General features: G+C 61.6%; 1 protein-coding gene across 4 annotated transcripts; it reads right to left on the bottom strand.

Moving 5' to 3' along the window:
• Window positions 1–1690: 1690 nt before the first annotated feature.
• Window positions 1691–13460, bottom strand: CARHSP1 (calcium regulated heat stable protein 1). 4 transcript variants are annotated; one of them, XM_041748920.1, is made up of 6 exons: window positions 13346–13364; window positions 10148–10250; window positions 8362–8457; window positions 6417–6581; window positions 5588–5710; window positions 1691–3485 (listed from the first exon to the last, which is right to left on the bottom strand). In XM_041748920.1, the coding sequence occupies exons 4-6, from the start codon at window positions 6572–6574 to the stop codon at window positions 3323–3325; spliced, it is 444 nt and encodes a 147-aa protein (XP_041604854.1). In that variant the 5' UTR covers window positions 6575–6581; window positions 8362–8457; window positions 10148–10250; window positions 13346–13364; the 3' UTR covers window positions 1691–3322. The 4 variants fall into 4 exon arrangements, with proteins under 4 accessions (XP_041604854.1, XP_041604853.1, XP_041604852.1 ...); XM_041748919.1 differs by lacking the exon at window positions 10148–10250 and having other exon boundaries at window positions 13346–13460; XM_041748918.1 differs by lacking the exons at window positions 10148–10250; window positions 13346–13364 and adding an exon at window positions 8956–9074.
• Between the last annotated feature and the right edge of the window lie 7217 nt (window positions 13461–20677).

Here is a 20677-nt window from a genome sequence, read left to right as displayed (position 1 = left end):
CTGCTTTGGACACTCTGGTGTGCCTGCAGCAGTGGGCTCTGCTCCTCCCGGCTGGCACAGCTCCTCGCCTTCCTGCCCACGGGGTAAGATCCCCCCCTCCCCCAGAGTCTCCTTGTTACAGCAAAGCAAGACCACGGAGTCTTACTCCCACTTGCCTTTGTAACTGGAGATGGCCCTGCCTGGGCTGCCCCACACAGGTGCCCGAGGTGGCCCGGCTGGGCCTATCCCTCCCTGGGTTTCCATGGTGGCTACCTGCAGACACTCAGCTGCCCACCCCCGGGGCCCCTCACCATCCCTGGGGCCGCCCTCCATGCTGCCAGAATTTCTTCAACCTGCCCCCACCTGCCCCCGTCCCTGCCTCCCGGCCTCGGCTTCCCCAGCCGCCTGCCTGTTCCTTCTCTCCTCAGGTCTAACCTAACCCCCGCCCAGGGCCTCCCCTTAGCCAGGCTCTGCAGCCCCACATGCACTGGTTCTGGGGGCGCAGATCCCGGCTCTGCAGCTGACCAGCTTGTGACTCTGAGGGACTCAGGACGGGTTCATCCCGGCCCGGCCCGTTGGCTCCTCTGCCCCCACCTCACAGGTAACCTGAGCGGGTTCCCTCCAGCCAGACTGGCACTAACAGCACCAACCCCCAGGACGGCTGGGGGGTGGAGGGGAAGCCAGTCCCTCGGTTTCTGCTCCCCTGCTCCCCTGGCAGCACAGATGCCACGAGCAGTTTCAACACAGTAGCTAAGCGTTGAGCAAGAGAGAAGCAGAGGTTGGCCTTGAGCGGCCCTGCCCCCCCCCCAGGCTCCTAGAGGGAGAAGCCCCCAGGGAGTCCCTCCTGCACTCCCGAGGGAGGAGAGGGGGTGACTCAGGATCTGCAGGACACTGCCAGGTATCTCCTCCAGAGGACCGTGGGGCGGGTTTGGGTGAGGCAGAGGTGGCCTTGAATCACTTCCTCTCCCAGGGCTTTCTCCCCACCTCCCCCCCAGCTCCTTGACCTTGGCCCCATCAGGCCACTCCGGCGGGCAGCCAGGCCCCCAGGCTCCCTCCCACAGCCGCCCCACCCTTCACTCTTCACTGGAGCTGGATTCCCACACCTGCGGGTCTGGGCACTGCCTTCAACAAATCCCCTCGCCCTGAAGAAATGCCCACTTCACCTTCTCCCTAAACAGGTTCAAGGGCCCGGTTGTAATTTTTCCTAATACGCCTTGAAAATCAGCACTGCAGTGAAAATACTCACCTCTGCACCCCCAGAAATCATCTGCCCTCAGTTGGGAGACACTTGCTGGGGGGAACGTTCCCAGCCTGACCCAGAGCAGCCCTGCCCTGCACTTCCCCGCTGCACTCCTGGACACCCAGACCTCCTGCTGCCAAACTGCCCTTCTCTGGCCCGCCCTGGCCGTAGCCCTCACCGCTCAGGCTCACACGTTCCAGTGCAGATGGGGCATCCGTCCACAACTGCCGGAGTAAGTAGCACTTTGTCATCACGAAGCCCAACCCTACAGCTAAGCTGCCCAATGCCTGAGAATGATGATTAAGGGGAAAGGGATGATCCCACTCGCTTATTCACCACCCAAAAAAACCAGCCCGTGAAGCGGAATGACGCAGAGGATGACTGTGCCTGTGTCTGCCCCCGTTCGGGGAGACGCCCTTACCTGCTGGCTTGAAGCCGCGGTCAGCCTCGACCTTCACAAACAACACAGCCTTGCACAAAACACACTTTATTGAGAAAAGGGCGGTTGGTGGGAGGAAAGATGTGCATGGAATCCTGGATGCCATTCCCAGCTCTGTCACCAACATCAGACGTCCTCCCTGAGCCTCGAGGAGCTTCTGTAAATGGAGACTCTCGTGTTGGAGCAGGGAGGGGTCTCGCAGAGCCCCGACTGTGTGCCAAGGCCAGGACCAGGCCACGGAGACCTCCAGGGGCCCAGAAGAGGGCAGGGGCACAAGAGGCCAGGAGGAAGCTGACCAACTGCTTGCTTCACTGCACAATACACTCATATTTTTTTAAAACTCACTAGTCAGCAAACTAGTTTTACCCTCCAACCCTTTCCAAGGGATGCCGTTCCCAGACCGAAAGACCAGTCCACAGCTGGGACACCTGATGAGGACCTTACCACCTCCCGCCATCCCCTGGCCTGCCCCCGCGTGCAACATCCCCATCTGCCCCGAAGCCAGCTTTAAAGCTGACAAGTGGATTCTGGACTACACATATTTCAAAAGATTATTACCCAGCTATTTCTATTTTTAAATCACAACTAAAACCAAACCACCACAAAGAAACTCCTAAGGATGTGATTTGGGAGAAATATCTACAAAGGTTTGAAATGTCGGCAGCGGAGTGCACACAGGGCTGGCTCTGGCTGAGAGCCTTAGTTATGGAAAAAGGAAAGAAAAAAAAATCCCAAGCACTTCTTAACACCAGTTTTCAAGAAAACCCCATCACGGAAGGTGCATTTCTCCTCCAACTTTTGAGAGGACCAGCCCTGTCCAGAAGCAAGCTGCTGACTCCCTTCTGGATGAATCTGGACAAAGGTCTGATTTTAAACAGAGACCCTCCCCCTTCTCCCACCCGCACCCACCACCTAAAAGACCAGGATATGAAATCCTCCCGAGTGATGACCACTCCTCCAGAGGGCGGAGGGAGACCAGCTTCTAGGAGAGGAAGCAGCTGAGCACAGCGTGGCCAGGAGGAAGGCTAGGGGCTGTGGAGAGAAACTTTTCCCCAGATGCCCAGTAGTGACACTTCCACTTGCAAAGGCACCAAAGCACCCCTCCCCCGCCTCCCGCTCCCTGGCCCCAAGGAGCCAGCTCCCCTGGAAGCAGTAGAGGAGCATCAGGAGAGCCTGGGGCAGGGCCAAGGAGAGGGACCAGGAGGGCGGACCCATGGGTAAGAAAGCCTCCCGGGAAACGGGAAACGGGCAGGGCCCCTGTCAGCCCCCAGGATGGACTGGACCCGGGGATTCTGAGTCTCCAGTCCAGGGGTGCAGAGGACTCTGTGGGCTGGGGAAGCACCGCCTGACCCCACCCCCCCAGGCTGGGGTGGGACCCTCCACTCAGCCACCAGCAGTCGCCCCTCCGTTTTCCATGCTTTTAATGCTTTTCAGATGGTGAGAGGCTGTCGTCATGGTCAGAGGCTGTGCTGGTGGCCCGAGAGCACCCCCGGCCTGCCCCCCCCCGCCCCTTCCTCCAGGAGATACTTGAAAGGGACCGTGCTCCCCCTTTTGAAGCCCCATCTCAAATGGCAGATCGGCAGTCGGCATCTCCAGTTTGGTCCTGCCTCCTCCTCCCCCCAGTCTCCCGCAAGGCCAGGAGAAAGGGGCGCTTCCGGCATCCCCTAGGAGCTGACGACATGGCCGGACCAGGTCTCGTGCTTGGTGCCCGGGGCTAGATGGGTGATGACCACCTCGACGGCCTGCAGCTTCTCGTTCTTGGGAGGGATGGAGCACATCTTATAGGTGACCTCGTCGCCTTCCACGGGGACGTACTCCCCTTCCACGCTGCAGGGGTGGGGAGACAGCACTCAGCACGCAGAAAGGCCCCGCATGCCACACCCAGGACCCCGGCCCCTGCAGGGCAGAGGGCCACCCTTCCAGGGGAACCCTGCCCCCTGCCCTGCCACCAGAGGGAGCCACCATATTTCAGTGGTGACGTCACCCCTGGATGTCACCCCTGGCCTCCCTCACGTCACCCCTGGATGTCACCTCTGGATGTCACCCCTGGCCTCCCTGACACTGAGGCCGAGAGCAGGCTAAGCCTAAGCAGGTGCTCACACTCTCCGTCAAATGTAGGCGCCGTGGGCCTGGGGACAGAGAGCCTGTCCGGGCCAGAGAGGAAGACGAGAAGGCCATCATGTCACAGGTGAGAGCTGGCACGGCCAGTTTCCTGAGCACCTGCGGCACACCCACCCCGGTCCCAGGAGCCCCCGGAAACCCAGATGCGTGCACCTCTGTCCCCCTGATCCCCCAGATACTCAGCAAGCCTGCAGGGAGGTCCCTCTGTGCTTACAGCTAGGTCCACGAAGGGTCCAGGGAGATTCCCGGACTTTCTACAGGCATGAGCCACCATCTCGCCCAAGGCCATGTGGTGCCCATCAGGCTGCCCCGCCCCCAGGGCCCCTCCACGAGGAAACCCCCCTTAGCTCTTGGAACTGGTCTGTCTGGATGAAGAGTCACATAGCAAATGGTGCTCCCCTTTGGTCCCCAGGGAGCTCAGGGATATACCTGCTGCCCACTTCCGGCAGTGGAACCAGACATCCCCGAATCTCCACCTCTGATTGGCTCCCCACCCCCACGTTTTCCCTACTAACCCATTTTTGTGCAGTGCACCGTGCACATTCTTGTAAACCACTACACATCCTTTCTGGAAAGACGCAAGTACGTCCACACACGCGCTCGTACACACAGCAAATGCACCGCGTTGGCACCTTCCTCAAGTGTGCACCGTAGAAGGGCTGGTGCAGTGCCCGATGTGTAAGAACGCGGGGGGGTGGAGGGGCTCTGGAAGGGCTCGTTCGCCCATCCCAACGTACACCTGTGACAGTCCCCTACCTGTCTGCAAAAATGTGGCTTGTACGTATCGCCTGGCCTGCTGCGTGGGGTAGGGCTCAGGCTGCCACGGACTGAAATGAAAGCTGGGGAGGTGGGGGCGGTGCAAGAGGCCAAAAAAGGGGGCGGGGTAAGGGGGTGCCAGATTAGGCCCCACACATCTGAGGGCGGGACTGAGGCACAGGCTGCTGGCCGCCTTCCAGCCCCGAGGCCTCGGATGTGCGGGCCCCGCCCTGGGCCTCCCAAGGGTTTCCACACAGGAAGGGCTTCAGGGAGCCAGCGTCAGGGGATGGTCCAGCTCCACACTTCCTTCCTGGAGCACAGGGGTCGCACAGCTCCCGGCCTCACCAAGCGGTCCCCCAGGTGAGCAGACCAGACCCCAGGTCAAACGCAGCTCCCAGGGGCGCCCCCCCACCCCACCCACCTCAGACCCATCCCAGGGGTTCTCCACGCTCTCTCCAGCTCGCTCTCTCCCCGCCCAAGCACCTGTGCACCTACACCTGCACGCACAGCCCCCCAGCACCTGTGCACCTACACCTGCACGCACAGCCCCCCAGCTCCTGGTGCACCTACGCCTGCACGCACAGCCTTCCCAACAACTGTGCACCTACGTCTACACGTATACACCTGCACACACAGCCCCCCCAGCACCTGTGCACCTACGCCTGCATGCACAGCCTCCCCCAGCACCTGTGCACCTACACCTGAACGCACAGCCCCCCAGCTCCTGGTGCACCTACGCCTGCACGCACAGCCTCCCCAGCAACTGTGCACCTACGTCTACACGCATACACCTGCACACACAGCCCCCCCAGCACCTGTGCACCTACGCCTGCACGCACAGCCTCCCCAGCAACTGTGCACCTACGTCTACACGCATACACCTGCACGCACAGCCTCCCCCAGCACCTGTGCACCTATGCCTGCACGCACAGCCTCCCACACACGCAGTCCCACACCCTCACATGCAGCGCCCACCAAGTCCCGCCCTCCCCCTGCCTCCTCAGGGCCTAGGCAGCACCTGCCCCAAGCCACCCAAACCACCCCTGACTCACTCGGAAATGTGCAGGAAGATGTCGGGGCCGCCATCGGCCGGGGTAATGAAGCCGTGGCCCTTGGAGCGACAGAAGCATTTGCAGACTCCTTTGTAGACAGGACCTTGAGAAGCCCGCACCGTCCTGACAAGAGATGGGCAGAGTGAGATGGGGGGACCACCACCAGCCCTCCAAAACAGCCACCCACTCTTCTGGGGCCCACCCAGCTCATCCCTGAACACTCCCCCAAAAAGCTGTGCCCCAGCCCATAGCCAAGGCCACAATGTACAGCCATGCAGGTTGTGCACTGCACAACTCTGGGAGCCATTCACACAAACTCTAATACGAGTGATCCTGATGACCCTGGCAAATTTTCTCAGGCCTCAGTTTTTCCATCTGGACAGGCGGGTAGACCAAAAGCTCTCTGAGCATCCCTCAGAGAATTAGTCGTTAATTAACTGCTCCTGGGGCCCGAGATCTGGATCCGCCAGGAACCCTGCACGTCCTCTGCAGCTCTACGGCTAACCTGCTACTGTCCCCATTTTGCAGGTCAGGAAGTTAAGGTCCCACAAAGTAAGAGGCTTGTGTATGGTTAAAACCCAACAATTTAAGATCCCACTGGTTTCCTGTGTGTCACTACCGCAGCCTGAGGCAGGCTCAGGGGCCCGGGGCAGTGCCCCGCGGAGTTTACAGGGTGCCTTCCCAGTCTCACCATCACTCCTTCCACCCAAGCTGTCTCCCCGTGCGACAGATGGGACCACTGAGGCACAGCGGTGGCCAGACACAATGGCTCTGGCTCTGGGCAGCTGACCCATCTCAGGAAGCTCTCCCACGCTAGCCCGAGACTCACGCTGAGAAGGTCCTGGTCCGGCGGGTGGGCAGTGGGCTCGGGACCACGTTGCCCCGAAGAGGGGACGGTGACCGATCTCGGGCCTGCTGGGTGTCCAGTAGCCCGACTGAAGTCTGGTGGGTGGGGGGCTGTGGCGGCGGAGGTGGCTCAGATGACATGGCTAACCTAGGGGGAGACGGGGGGCTCTCAGGGGCTAACGCCTTGCCAGGAGGGCCCCAGGGACACCCCCACCTGACACCCATTGCCCTGGGCTGGGGAGTGCAGGCGCCAGGCTGGCCTGGCCCCTGCAGCAACCGTGGACCCCCCTGTGCCACCGGCCTGCCGGGAAATGCCCACCTGCCCGGTGACAGGGGCGCCATCCGTCCCCTCTACATCCCCAGCGCACAGCGCAGACCCTGGCCCACTCGGGGCTCTCAGTACCCACGAAGCGGGAGGGAGGCAGGGCAGGCTTGAGCGGCAGCCACCAAGTCACCCTTCAGCCACTCACCACCTGACCCGTGCAGGGCCGGGGTGGGGGGGCAGAGGGAATGGCTCGCGGGGTCCCTCCAAGAAACCCCGGACCCAGCCGGGGGGGGCCAATGGCCCCAGGTCCATGCCCAGGGGCTGCCACGAGCCTGCACCAGGACAGCGAGCCTGAGGGACCCAAGGCGGCGGGCGCCACCGGCCGCTGGGGACTCCAGTTCCCTGGGTGACCCCTCCGTGCATCAGGCGGGGGTGGGGGCGCAGGGGGCTCCACAGCTGCTCCCTGCTCTGGCAGCCTCGCCAACAGCAGGACGTGGCCCCGCACTGAACACATGACCGCCAGGGTAGCTGCTCCCGCTGGGCCTTGGCTCCAGCTCCCGGGAAAAGGCCCAGCGCAGGAGCCGGGGGGCCGGCGTAAGGCCCTGTCCTCTCGGGGACCAATCCCCACCTGCAAAGTGGGTAGCTGAGTGCGTGCCTCGGCCCACGCGGGGACCCCGGGGGCAGCTCTGGGCTCACCCTCGGCCCGTGTGGGGACCCCAGCCCTGGGCTCACCCTCAGCCCTGTGCAGGGACCCGGGGACAGCCCTAGGCTCACCATCAGGCCCACGCGGGGACCCGGGGACAGCCCCGGGCTCACCCTCAGCCCCACGCGGGGACCCCAGCCCCGGGCTCACCCTCAGCCCCACGCAGGTACCCGGGGGCAGCCCTGGGCTCACCCTCAGCCCCACGTGGGGACCCGGGGACAGCCCTGGGCTCACCCTGGGCCCACGCAAAGCGAGGGGCACCACAGGCAGCCCCACCGGTTCTGGGCCGACCGTGGGGTTTTCAAATATAAAACACGGGTTTAAAAAAAAAATTAAAACAGGGGTTTGGGACCCCCAGGTGGCTCAGGGCATGACCCCAGGGTCCTGGGATCGAGTCCCACATCAGGCTCCCCACAGGGAGTCTGAGCTCTGCCCGTGTCTCTGCGTCCCATGAATACATAAAATCTTAAAAACCGACGCAGCTCTCTCAGACCCGGCCTTCCAGCTGCTCTTGGAAACCGCCTGAAGCTCTGACGACCCTGAGCGCCGTCTGCCACCCGGTTCCGTCACCTGGAGCGACCCCCCACCCCTGCCCCGGGGCCCCCCACTCCCCCGTCCAGCCCTGGGTCTGTCCCGCTAGGAAGAGAGGGGGCCGTGGGCCCTCCAACGCCAGGGACACAGCTACCTCCCGACCCTTCTCTCCGCTGCAGCCGTGGCCAGGGAGGACCAGGGAGCCCCCACCTCACAAAGAGCCCGGCCGCGGGTGGGGGCCAGGCCTCCAGCGTGACCCAGCAGCGCAGGTCATAGAGTCCCAGAATGTTCCGACGCTCAGGGTTCCGCGGGGGCCCCCACCGGTGCCGTCCACACCTCCTGGGCCGTCCTCGGCAGCTGGGCACGCCTGGCCTCACGCCACCCGTGACACCGAAACCACATAACACACGCTAAGCCCTCAGCCTGTACCTGGCACACGGGAGCAGCAACTGTCCTCGTAAGGTCACTCCGCAACAGGTGGCTGGTGGCGGGCCCCGCTCACGGCACGAGACACACGGCACGAATCTGGAGCCAGGGAATAAACAGCCAAATAAGTAAATAAATACAATCGTCACGGGTCCCCCAAAGGGCCAGTAAGAAACAGGAGGTGGAGGGGGCCGGACAGGAGAGGCTGGTCCAGTGCGGCGCCCGCTGGTCCCCGAACAGTGAGAATCCACCGTTTCAAAACCAGGGAGGCTCTTCTAGGGAGGGGCGCAGCCTGTGCAAAGATCCTGGGGTCGGAAGGGCCCAGGTGTGGCTGCGGGCCGGCGAGGTGGCAGTGTGGCAGGGCCCAGGGACGGGACACCAGCACGGGCACCATCAGCATCGTGTGCGCCCACAGTCTCCATGCCCGTCTGGCCATCTGTCGGCCCCATGCCCCTTACCATGCCCACCTTCCCCTGAATCAATGGAAAAGGCCCAATCTGGGGGCCCCCTTCTCTCCAGCCCAGCATCCCTGAATCCCTAAGTGTGCCCAACCCTCAGAGGTGCCAAAGGGAGCCCCCAGCCTCGGGGCTGGGCCACCTGAGGGCAGCCCAGGGTCCCTCCGAGTCCAGCCCTGGGGCTGGCGGACAGCGGGGTTCCCATTGGAACCAGGGGCGTCGGCTGGCAGCCAACCAGGCACTCCGCGTCCAGCGGGGGAAGGCGATCGCTGCGCTCCCCGGGCACTGCCAGAAACCGGGGCGTGGAGGCCACCACCGGCTGGGGTGGGGGGACACGGGGAGGCCCTGGGACACCTCAGCCCATCTGAGGGGAGGGAAGGGCAGCTGGGGCAGCTGGGCAGGTCTGGCCGGGGGCCACCCCGCCCCCCGGGGGCCGCAGGGGACAGACGTGAATGGCCTCTGTGTGGGGGAGGCCGGGGCAGAGTCCAGCTGTAAGAAAAACAGCTGGGGGAGGGGGCAGCCGGGCAGCCTGTCAACCCCGCAGCTGCTGCCTCCCTCCCCCACCTCCCCGCCCCCTGCCCTGTGCAGACTGGGAGGGGCCTGCAGAGGGCCCCCCACCCCCCCCAGATAGGGAAAGGCCTGCAGAGGGTCCCCCACCCCACCCACAGATGAGGAGGGGCCTACAAAGGGCCCCCACTCCCCCAGACTCCCACCCACCCCACAGACAGGGAGAGGGTTACAAAGGGCCCCCTACAGCGCCCAGATGGGGAGAGGGCCCCCCCACCCCCCAGACGGGGAGAGGGTTACAGAGGGCCCCCCATCCCACCCCACAGACAGGGAGAGGGCCCCCACCCCCCCAGATGGGGAGGGGCCTGCAGAGGGCCCCACTCCCCCAGATGGGGAAGGGCCTACAGAGGGCCCCACCCCCACCCCTAAGAGACCAACCCCAACAACTGCTCTCCGAGGTGGCCAGACTAGAGGAGGCAAGGCCCACCCTCTGGGACACGCCCCCCCCCCAGGGCACACAGGTGCCTGAAGCCCAGAACCCACCTGGACCCAGTGTCCCCAGTGCCCCAGCCAGCACCCACCCCGCGTGGGCCTGTCACTGGCTGTGTGAGGCCAGGTGGGGCCGCGTCTGTCCCGCAGGCACACGCGCCCCCCCCCCATCGGCCACCAGCTCGGCCACCCGAGGACCCTGACGGCTGCACCCTGTCCCGCGTGGGCCCCGCGCGCACAGGAAGCGGACCCGCAGTCAGCAAACCCCTGCCCTCAGGAGCTCAGGCCTGGGCCGGACACCCCCAAGCTCAGTGTCCTGGAGCCAGCACCTCACCCACCTCTGCTTGTTCGACCCCACTTCACTGATGGGAATACTGAGGCGCGAAGGGTCCAGTCACCTGGCTCCCCCAGCCGGCAGGGACTTGGGGAGGCTGCACGGAACTGGGGAAACAGTCCAGAGAAAAAGCGAGGGGGAGAGGGAGCATGGGTGAGCAGCTGCATTTCCAAAGCAGGGGTCTGAGCAGGGGGTTGGGGGGGTCGGGGGGGGGGCAGGCTCCCTTCCCTCACTCAGCTCCCACCCCAGGTTGTACCCGGAGCCCAGGGCCAGGGCAGGGGGACCCAAGGTCTAGAGTGTGGGAGCCAGGAAACCACCCCCACCCCGCTGCCCTGGGGGAGGGGTGTGTCCACAGGGCCTCCTGGGAAAGGGGGAGGTGGGGGCCTCAACCCAAAATAGCCTGCGAAATTTTCCACAGGCCACTGGTCCTCCCATCAGGGTCTCAGAGTCCAGCCAGGCACCAGGCTCTGACCCTCCCAACCCCTCCTCTCAGCCCACCCACCTATCTGGGGACTCCAGACACCCCTGTGGCCCCGTTAGCCCCCACCTCCTGCCCTGAGAACCCACCAACCAAATCAAGGAGCAATCAGTCTCCAGCCAGGAGACTGGGAGTCTCCACCCCAGGGAGGGGAGCCTTGGCAGGGTTCTCAGTCATTGACACTTTAGTGAGAAAAAGTTTGCCCTTTACTTCCCAAGGCTCCATTCTGGGTAGCTCTCACACCCATCTCCTGGAAGGCAGGCAGATGGGGGGGTGGGGGGAGCTAGGGGAACAAGAAGTGGGGTTCAATCACGTTGGGTGCTTGGCAAGGCCAGTCCACTCCAAGCCTAGGCTGGAAACTGGGGATGTCTGGGCTTTGCATGGGTTTCTGGCTGGGGAAAGCCTGGGCTGGGCATTGTGTGGGGGCACTTCCCAGCTGCAGGGCCAGGCCACTGTTGGTGGCACGTGGGGATGGCTCCCAAGGGGCCCACACAAGAGGGGGTGGGGCACCGGAGAGCCCCCCGCCCACGGTAGGGAAAGGGGACAACAGTGAGGCTCCGCTCCTCATTCACCCGATGTGCAGCGCCCACCACCCACCGACTTCCATGTCAGGCTCTACGCTGGGCATTCACTCTAGATTCATCCCCTAGATGGTTTACAGGTGGGGAAACTAAGGCACAGAGAGGGTCTCACACTTTAGTGTCCCCTCGAGTCTGTGCAGATGGTGGGAAGCCGCAATCTGATTCCGAAGGACGGGAATGGGATTGTGTGCCTCTAAGGTGCTGCCACCAGGGAGGGAGGGAGGAGGGAGGGAGGGAGGGAGGGAGGGAGGGAGGGAGGCAGCTGCTGCTGGGCTCTGGTCCCCGTCCCTGATCCCTGGACACCCAGCGGCACCAGAGTGGGCTGGGTGCGACCTGCCCACGTCCACAGCCAGCGGGTGGCAGGGCCGGGGCTGGAACCCCGAGTGAGAAGGTGGAAGGGAAATGGGGGGGGGGAACAGAGGTGAGGCTCTGCAAGAGTCACCAAGTTACCCCAGAGCACCTGGGATTCCTCCTTTGTAAACTGAGGCTGAGACTCGCTGCCTCCCTCCCCACCTCCCACCCAGCTGGGCCCCAGCCTGGCACAAGGGAGGGCTGGCGCCACCTCCACGGGACAGCGGGGTCCCAGGAAGGAGAGGCCCCAGGAGGGGACCCGAGGCGGCCACCTCCCCCTCCATTGTTCAGGAGAGGACGGAGGCAGGGAGGGGCAGGGGAGGCCAGGGAGGGGCGCGGAGGGCGAGCGCCAGCCACCACCCGGAGCAGCACAACAAGGGGGGGTCAGATGAGGCCGAGCCCAGCCAGGAAGTGCCCCCCCAGCCCCCCCCCCAGGAGTGCCGGGCGGAGGCCGGAAACCTCTGGGCTCCCGCATGGCCTCTGGACCCCCCCTTCTGCCCCCTGCACCCCACCCCCCACCCCCGCCGGCTAGGACCAGCTCCACGGACAGAGAAGGTTCCCCAGCACCAGCCCCCGCCCTGCCCACCCAGAGCCAGCAGCCGGCCTGCACCCCATCACCCCCAGGTCACACACCCCCACCTCCATCCCCCCGGGGCTTGGGCGGCTTCAGGCCTGGGCTGGGCTCCCGCTCCCCCCATGACCCCGTGCCAGCGACCTCCGCGCTGCACGCCTGTTTCCTCATTTGTCACCCGGGACAGTAGTGCAGCTCCCAGGGCCCCAGACACCAGGCAGACGGCGCCGGCTACAAAGGGCCCGGCGACAATACCCGGGCGCCGGGGGTGGAACTGTCCGGCATGGGGCGATCCAGGATAATCCCTGCCATTGCTGTCCTTGCTGATGGGACACAAACCAAAAGCCCTGACTTGGTCACTTTGCGGGACAAAGAAACACGGCTCCCGTCCCCGGGGGAACCCACCCTCCGTGGTGACCCGGGGCGAGGGGAGGCTGCGTGGGGTCTGAAAAGGGTCCCTCCTGGGGGTGGGGAGGGGTCATTCCTGGCAGAGGCACCTGCCGGTGCAAAGGCCCAGGGGCAGGAAGGAGGCTGCGGGCGGGGAAGATAACAGAAAGCCCTGTGCACAAGTTTGGGGCTCAGGCGCCAGCGGACGGTTTAAAGGCGGCGGTTGATCTGAACCGGTTGTTTTTACGCGTTGCCTCTGGCTTCGGAGCGGCGAGGGCTGGGGCGGGGCCAGGGCTGGGGGGCCAGGGCTGGGGGCGCAGACACAGAAAGACCAAAAAAAGGCAAGTAAATCCACGACAGCCGCCAACGTTTCTCCCGGGACCGGGCGAGCCTGCTGCTTTTATTCTCTCTCGCCCCGTAGCGACAGGAGTTGCAGCACGAGTGTGCAAGTGGGGAAACTGAGGCTCCTATGCGGCAGGGAGGCACGTCCAGCGACGGGAACGGGGGCCCTGGCTGGGCTCGGCGGATCCCCGCTCCCCCCACCCCAGACACACATCCCCTCCGGCCCCAGAGAAGAAAAAGAAAAAACAAGAAAAAACCAAACAGCCTTGCATTTCCGGCCTGCAGGCGGGGTCGCCGGCGGGGCGCGGGGCAAGTCGGCTGCTCCGCCCAGGCCCCCTGCACGCGCCGCCCCACGGCGCCCCGAGTCCCGCGCGGGGGGGACCGCGGCGGCCTAGAGACCCGGCCCGGAGCCCCCCGCCGGCACCCGGAGGCCGAGGCCCAGTCCCGGCGGCTCCCGCCACCCCCCCGAGGGCGCCCCGAGAAGCTGCCTACCCGCGCCCCGCGCCCCGCGGCGACCCGCTCGCTCCGCAGCTGCTCGGCTCCGACTGCGCGGGCGGAGGGCCCTGGGGGCGTGGCCAGGGCGTGGCGGGGGCGTGGTCGGGGTCTGGGCCACGCCCCCGAGGTCCCGGCCAATGGGGCGGCGGGGCGGACAGCCGGCGGGGGGCGGGGCGCGCGGGGGCGGGGGGCGGGGCGCGCGGGGGCAGCCCGCCCCGAGCTTTGTGTCCGCGCACGGTCCCCCGCCCGCTGCGGCCGGAGTCCGGAAGGCCCGGGGCTCCGCGCGCGGGGAACCTGGAGCAGGAACCAGAGCAGGTGGAGGGAGCGGCTTCCACGTGGGCGCCCGCCTTCAGCTCAGGGCGTGATCCCGGGGTCTGGGGATCGAGCCCCGCATGGAGTGGAGCCTGCTTCTCCCCCTCTGCCTCTCTCTCCCTGTGTGTCTCTCAAGAATAAATAAATAAAATCTTAAAGGAGGAAAAAAAGAGGGAAAGCTATTGATTTGTTCTGTTTTATTCTCAACGTGCACCCCCCCTCCTAGAGTACTGGAGTCCCCTGTCTTATGCAAGCAAAGGACAAGACTCTCAGGTTCCAAGGTAGGAAACTGAGGCACAGAGAGAGGTGACGGTCACCCTCCACCCGCCGCCACCTGGTGACACTGAGTCGCAGCACGGGAGGGTGGGGGGAGCCCCTAAAAGGGAGCCCAGCCCTGGAAGGAGGCTCCGGCTGGTGGAAGGGGGGAGGAATCCCGTCACTGTCCTGGCACTAGGAGGGGAGGTGGCACTCGGGTGCCTGCCTCTCAGTCTCTCCCTCCCTTGCCCACAAAGAAGAGACCACTGGGGACACCGCAAGAAGACAGCTGTCCCCCAGCCAGGAGGAGGGGCCTCCACCAGGACACGAATTGCTGGCACCTTCATCTGGAACTTTCCATATGCCAGAGCTGTGAGAGGTCGGTTTCTGTTGCATGTGCCACCCAGTGTGTGCGGTGTTCGGCCTTCCTCTTCCTTCGCCACAACTAGCCATAGGCTCGGAGAATTTCACACCCAAATTTGGTGCAGTTCTGGTCTTCAGTCATTTGCTGCGTGTGTTGTCCGCCCCCAGGCTCTGTTTGGGGTGCGGATAGCATCCAGAAGCAAAAAGTGCTCACCCAGTACCCACCCAGGAGGAGTCACCTCCCGGTGAGACAGCAGGTGAGACAGCAGGCCAGGGGGGTGAATAAGGAGGGCCAGCTGGGGGGGCTGGATAAGCCTTGGTGGCTCAGCGAGTGCCCTGCCCTCGGCCCTGTCAGATAAGATAGGTCCCAGGGAGGTGTTCTCTCTCCCAAATTGTCACAGCGTGAGCCTCCTGCAGCCCGAGACATCAGGCCACCATCTGATGACACTGGCCCAGTGGCCAGACTTGAGCCAGCCACCGATGAGGAGATCCGGCCTAACTTTTCTGATAAAGACCAATCACCTATCCAGCCACGTGACAAATATTTATCGCACATGTGCCCTGTTCCAAGCCCTGGGCTACACAAAATTCATGTGGGTCCTGTCCCCACCCCCAGAGAGGCACAGTCTAATAGGGGAAGCAGATGTTAAACCAGTCATCACAATGTCAAATAAAATCCAGCAGTACCCACAGCAGGGACAGTCGTCGGGCTGGAGAAGCCAGGAGAGGCTTCTCTGGAAAGTGCTGGCTGACCTGAGATCTTCTGGAAGATCAAGAACTAAACAAAGGAAAGGAAATTCCTGAGGAAGGTTAGAGCAAGTGCAAAGGCCCTGAGGCAGAGTGCCGTAGGGCTGGACTCAGAGAGAGAGAGAGAGAGAGAGAGAGAGAAAAGGAGTGTGAGGTGAGGGGGCAGGAGCCGGAGTGGGCTAACTTGATGGGTCTTAATTAAGGAGCTTCATTTTGTAGAGGGATGGCAGCAGGTGGGGTCTAAAAGCAGAGATGAGGGGCACCTGGGTGGCTCAGTGGTGGAGCATCTGCCTTCGGCTCAGGGCATGATCCCCGGGTCCTGGGATGGAGTCCCACATTGGGCTCCTCACAGGGAGCCTGCTTCTCCCTCTGCCTGTGTCTCGGCCTCTCTATCTCTCATGAATGAATAAATAAATAAATAAACTCTTAAAAAATAAATGAATGGATAAGTCAATAAATAAATAAAAGCAGGGGTGAAGGGAATCCCTGGGTGGCTCAGTGGTTCAGCTCCTGCCTTTGGCCCAGGGAGTTATCCTAGAGTCCCAGGATCGAGTCCCGCGTCAGGCTCCCGGCATGGAGCCTGCTTCTCCCTCTGCCTGTGTCTCTGCTTCTCTCTCTCTCTCCCCCTCTTTATGTCTATCATGAATAAATAATAAATAAAATCTTAAAAAAAAAAAGCAGGGGTGAAATGGAGACTCCCCCCACCCCAGAGTTTAACTCCACCCACCTGCCCCCCGTCCCTTCCCACCATGACTTGGGACTCCACCGTCTCACCAGGAGCAGCCTCCTCCCATGGCTTGTGCTTCCCCCTAGTATCGGTGCCCACGTGTGTTTTCTGTGCAGCAGCCCGAGTGAGCCTTCAAAAGCAGAAATCCAACTGCTACTAAAGAAAAAATTGCTTATGACGTTTGTTAAACACGGTGAGACGCACTTTCGTCTGGACGGCGGTGAAGGGTGCAGGGGCCACTGCCATGGGGTTCTGCGGTAAGGGAGAGGGACGCAGCCCCGCTCCACGCACGTGGCCGGGACACGTTGGGGGGGGGGCGGATTTAGGACAAGCTGGAGATGGGGAGGCGGCTAGGAGGGGGCAGCATGTGGCTGAGTGGCCCCGCAGGATCCTTGCATAACCAGGCCTGGGCAATCAGGCCTTCCATGGGAGGTGGCAGGGGATGAGGAGCTTGGGCAGATCCCCGGGGCTGGGAATTCTGGCTAAACCAGCCTGACGGGATTCTTGCCAAAACTAGACTCCTTGGAAAGGATCAGAAGCTCAAGTCTGGCCTAGTAGGGCAGAGGGTGCAGAGGGACGTAAGTGAGGTCTGGTTGGGGAGAGAATCTTGTCACCACGCCCCTCCCCTGCTCAAGACACTTCAGTCACTCCCTATTGCTCTTTTTTTTTTTTTTTTTACGATTTTATTTATTTATTCATGAGAGACACAGAGAGAGGCAGAGACACAGGCAGAGGGAGAAGTGGGCTCCTGCGTGGAGCCCGACATGGAACTCGATCCGGGACCCCGGATCACGCCCGGAGCTGAAGGCAGACGTCAACCGCTGAGCCACCCAGGCGCCCCCCTATTGCTCTTAAATGCAAGCCAGACTCTGCTGTGACACCTCAGATTGACTCCTCATAAGAAAATGCCAGCAAGGGCACCCGGGTGGCTCAGTTCTGAAGCGTCTGCCTTTGGCTCAGGTCATGATCTCAGGGTCCTGGGATCGAGCCCCACATCAGGCTCTCTGCTCAGCGAGGAGTCTGCTTCTCCCTTTGCCTCTGCTGCTCCCCCTGCTTGTGCTCTGTCACTGTCTCTCTCAATAAATACATAAAGTCCAGGGACGCCCAGGTGGCTCAGTGGGTGAGCGTCTGCCTTCAGCTCAGGGCGTGATCCCAGGGTCCTGAAATCGAGTCCCGCATCGGGCTCCCTGCAGGGAGCCTGTTTCTCCCTCTGCCTGTGTCTCTGCATCTCTCTGTGTCTCTCATGAATGAATAAATAAAATTAGAAACAAAAAACAAAAAACACCAGTGCTCCAGAGAGGGCCCTGAGGAGGAGCCCAGGCCGGCCTCCAGCCTCCCTCGTGGGGCCCTGGGTCCCGGCGACCGACCAGATCTAAGCCGGCTCCCCCGCGGCCTTGCAGTGTGGCCTTGGGCTGCAGGACACAGGGTAGGACAGGAGTCCTCAGCCCCCAGGGCAGCCCCTGAAGGGCAGCGGGGAGGAGGGGGGCGGCACAGCTCTGGCAGAAGAGGCAGCCCCAACAGTGCAGGCTGGTGCTGCCCCCTGGTGGCTGTGGCCTCGGTGGGGGGGGCTGCTGAGGGCACCCAGTCAGCTCTCTCATTGCTTCCGCCTCAGGGCACCTCAGTGCCCTCTCAACCCTTGGGAGCAGGGACCGCCGTCCCCCCAGAATCCGCAGACAAGGGGGCTGTCCCCACCCCACGATGTATAGCCTCAGCTCTATACAAGGACCCTGTTTGCTGGAGCAGGGGATCCAGGGGATTTTAGGCCAGTGGAGTGCGGGGGAGGGAGGGGGCGATGAGTGGAGCTTGCAGCCCGTTCCTTCCTTCCTTCCTTTACTGTCTCTCGGTCACTCATTCGCACGTCCAACCTATGTTAACTGAGCACCTTCTGCATGCCGGGCGCTGGGGGGTGCAGCAAGGTCAAACCTCAGACACCGACACATACAGAGGTGTGGACAGGCTCCCGAGGACGAGGACGTGCCCCCAACCCTGCCATGGAACAGAGAAGAAGCGATGGTGAACTGTCACCAAGTGGCGGCAAAAGGGCCCGGCCATGCGGGCAGTATCATGGAACTGGAAGTTTCAAGACTGTGGGTTGGGGGAGCCACAGGCATTGATTGCTAAGAGAGCGAGAGCAAGAGTGGGAGAGAGAGAGAGAGAGAGACTGGGATCAGAGGGACAGCTGGGGGGGGGGGGGCTGGAGCCGGGCCCCCACCTGAGAGCTGGTGTCCATGAAGACAACACCTTCGTGGGAATTAAACAAGGGCTTCCTCCAGACGCCCCTTTTTCCCCATCAGCTGAGAAGCAGTTGTAACAATGCACAGATCTGCCCCACCCGCGATGTGCGAGGCACCTGCTAGGCCAGCCCCCCAAACGCCCTGTGCGCAGACGCCCCCCCCCCCCGCCCTTGGCCGGGCGGCACCTCCACTTACCACACCTCGCAGCTGGCGTCCTGGGCCGAGCTGATGCCTCCGAGGAAGCTGGTCTCCCCAGGGAGGGAGCTGGGCGCCCAGGGCACGGGGAACCTCCCCCCATTCCCAGCTGGAGCTCCTCCACCAGGGGGATGACTGCGACCAGCAGGTGGCACTGCGGGAGCCTGGGGAAAGCCCTAGGACAGCCCGGGGACCTTATAGATGCGTATATATTAATAAAGCAGGTGCTACCCGGGCGTCTCTATCCCTCTCTAGGTTCCATAAGCTGGACTGTAGAGACGGTCCCAATTCTCCCTCCCTCCCCATGATGTCACGTAGCTTTTGGCATCCCCATCCTGGGAGGGTGACCTGGGCCCTGCTACCTTTCTAGAAATGGGGGTGATGCAAGCTCACCCACAGCCACTGGCTTTAAATGCCCACAGTTCCAGCAAGCAGCAGAAACCCAGTGGTCTGTATCTGCCCCAGTTCCAAAGTCCCGCACAAGGAGATCGGGTTGGCCTAAGCCAGGTCGGGCTTCCACCCGCTTCAACCAGCCGGGCCCTGGGGTGGCAGGAAGGGCTGTCGCTGCCCGTTCCTGGGGGCGGGCAGGGGGCTCAGAGATGTGAGCGCATGGCTCAAGCATAATCCTGCCCATAGGGATCCCTGGGTGGCGCAGCGGTTTGGCGCCTGCCTTTGGCCCAGGGCGCGATCCTGGAGACCCGCGCCTGGAGAATCGCACATCGGGCTCCGGGTGCATGGAGCCTGCTTCTCCCTCTGCCTGTGTCTCTGCCTCTCTCTCTCTCTCTCTCTCTCTGTGACTATCATAAATAAATAAAAATTTTTAAAAAAATAATTAAATAAAAATAAATCCTGCCCATAAATACCACAGCGTGGTGCTACGTCATGTAAATAAGTCTGCTCTGGGGGAGCCAGGGTGGCTCGGTAGGTGAGGTGTCTGCCTTCGGCTCAGGTCATAATCCAGGGTCCTGGGACCGAGTCCCTCATGCATCGGGCTCCCTGCTCAGCGGGGGCTCTGCTTCTCCCTCTCCCTCCACCTCTGACCCTGCTCATGCTCTCTCTCTCAAATAAATAATAAATAAAATCATAAAAAATAAATAAGTCTACTCTGTATTGTTTTGCCACCGAATTTGTTGGCATGCATTCACTTGTTTTTATTGGTTTTCCACCTTTAGAAATGTCTTTTTTTTCCTTTTAATCTAATTACTTTTTGCTCTCCCCCCTTCCCAATTTTTTGTAACAAAAAATGCACAAGCGTACAGAAAAGTTGAAATAATTGTGAAGACCCCCATGCCCACCCATCACCTTGATCCTGGTCGACATTTTGCAAGCTTTTCTATTTTTTTCACAGATGTATCCATCTAATAATCCGTCAACCCTTCTTACCTTTCAATGAATTTTTTTTTTTTTAAGATTTTAGTTATTTAGGGCAGCCCGGGTGGCTCAGCAGTTTAGTGCTGCCTTCAGGCCAGGGCACGATCCTGGAGACCTGGGATCGAGTCCCACATCAGGCTCCCTGCATGGAGCCTGCTTCTCCCTCTGCCTGTGTCTCTGCCTCTCTCTCTGTGTGTCTCTCATGAATAAATAAAATCTTTAAAAAAAAAGATTTTAGTTATTTATTCATGGGACACATACAGAGAGAGGCGCGAATATACACCACAGTGTGTGTATCTGTTCCCTTGTTTGTGGGCACCAGATCGGTCTCCAGTTTGGGGCTTGTGGGAGGGGCAAAGCAAGAGAATCTTTTTTTTTTTTTTAAGGATTTTATTTATTTATTCATGAGAGACACAGAGAGAGGCAGAGACACAGGCAGAGGGAGAAGCAGGCTCCATGTGGGGAGCCCAGTGGGGGACTGGGTCCCCGGAATGAGATCACAACCTGAGCTGAAGGCAGATGCTCAACCACTGAGCCACTCAGGTGTCCCAAGAGAGAGAATCTTAAGCCCCGACACTGGGCTCGATCTCACGACCCTGAGATCATGACCTGAGCCAAGGTGCAGGCTTAACTGACTAAGCCATCGAGTCGCCCAGTTTGGGGCTATTTTAAATAAAGCTGCTCTGAGCATTGGTGTATATCTTTTTTGTGTGTGGATTTGTCTCCCTTCTCCTGAGCTCACACCTACGCATGATATATCTGGGTCATCGGATAGGTTTAGGTTGTTTTTGCAAGAAACTTCCAGATTTCGTATGCTCCCACTGATGACAGACGATGAGAGTTTGGGGTGCTTGACATCCCTGTCACCACCTTCATGTCAGTCTTTGAACATTTTTAACAATCCAGGTGTGCAAGCTCCAAGAGTTTGGAAAAATGAATACACTTACGCAGTCATGATAGAATCCTTCCATCATTTTATTTTATTTAAGATTTTATTTATTTATTCATAAGAGACCCACAGAGAGAGGCAGAGACACAGGCAGGATCGAGTGGGACTCGATCCTGGGTCTACAGGGTCAGCCCTGGGCTGAAGGCGGCGCTAAACCACTGAGTCACATGGACTGC

The sequence above is a fragment of the Vulpes lagopus genome, chromosome 3 (assembly GCF_018345385.1).
Source record: "Vulpes lagopus strain Blue_001 chromosome 3, ASM1834538v1, whole genome shotgun sequence".
Classification (NCBI taxonomy): Eukaryota; Metazoa; Chordata; class Mammalia; order Carnivora; family Canidae; genus Vulpes; species Vulpes lagopus.
This window is presented reverse-complemented; position numbering and strand designations above follow the sequence as displayed.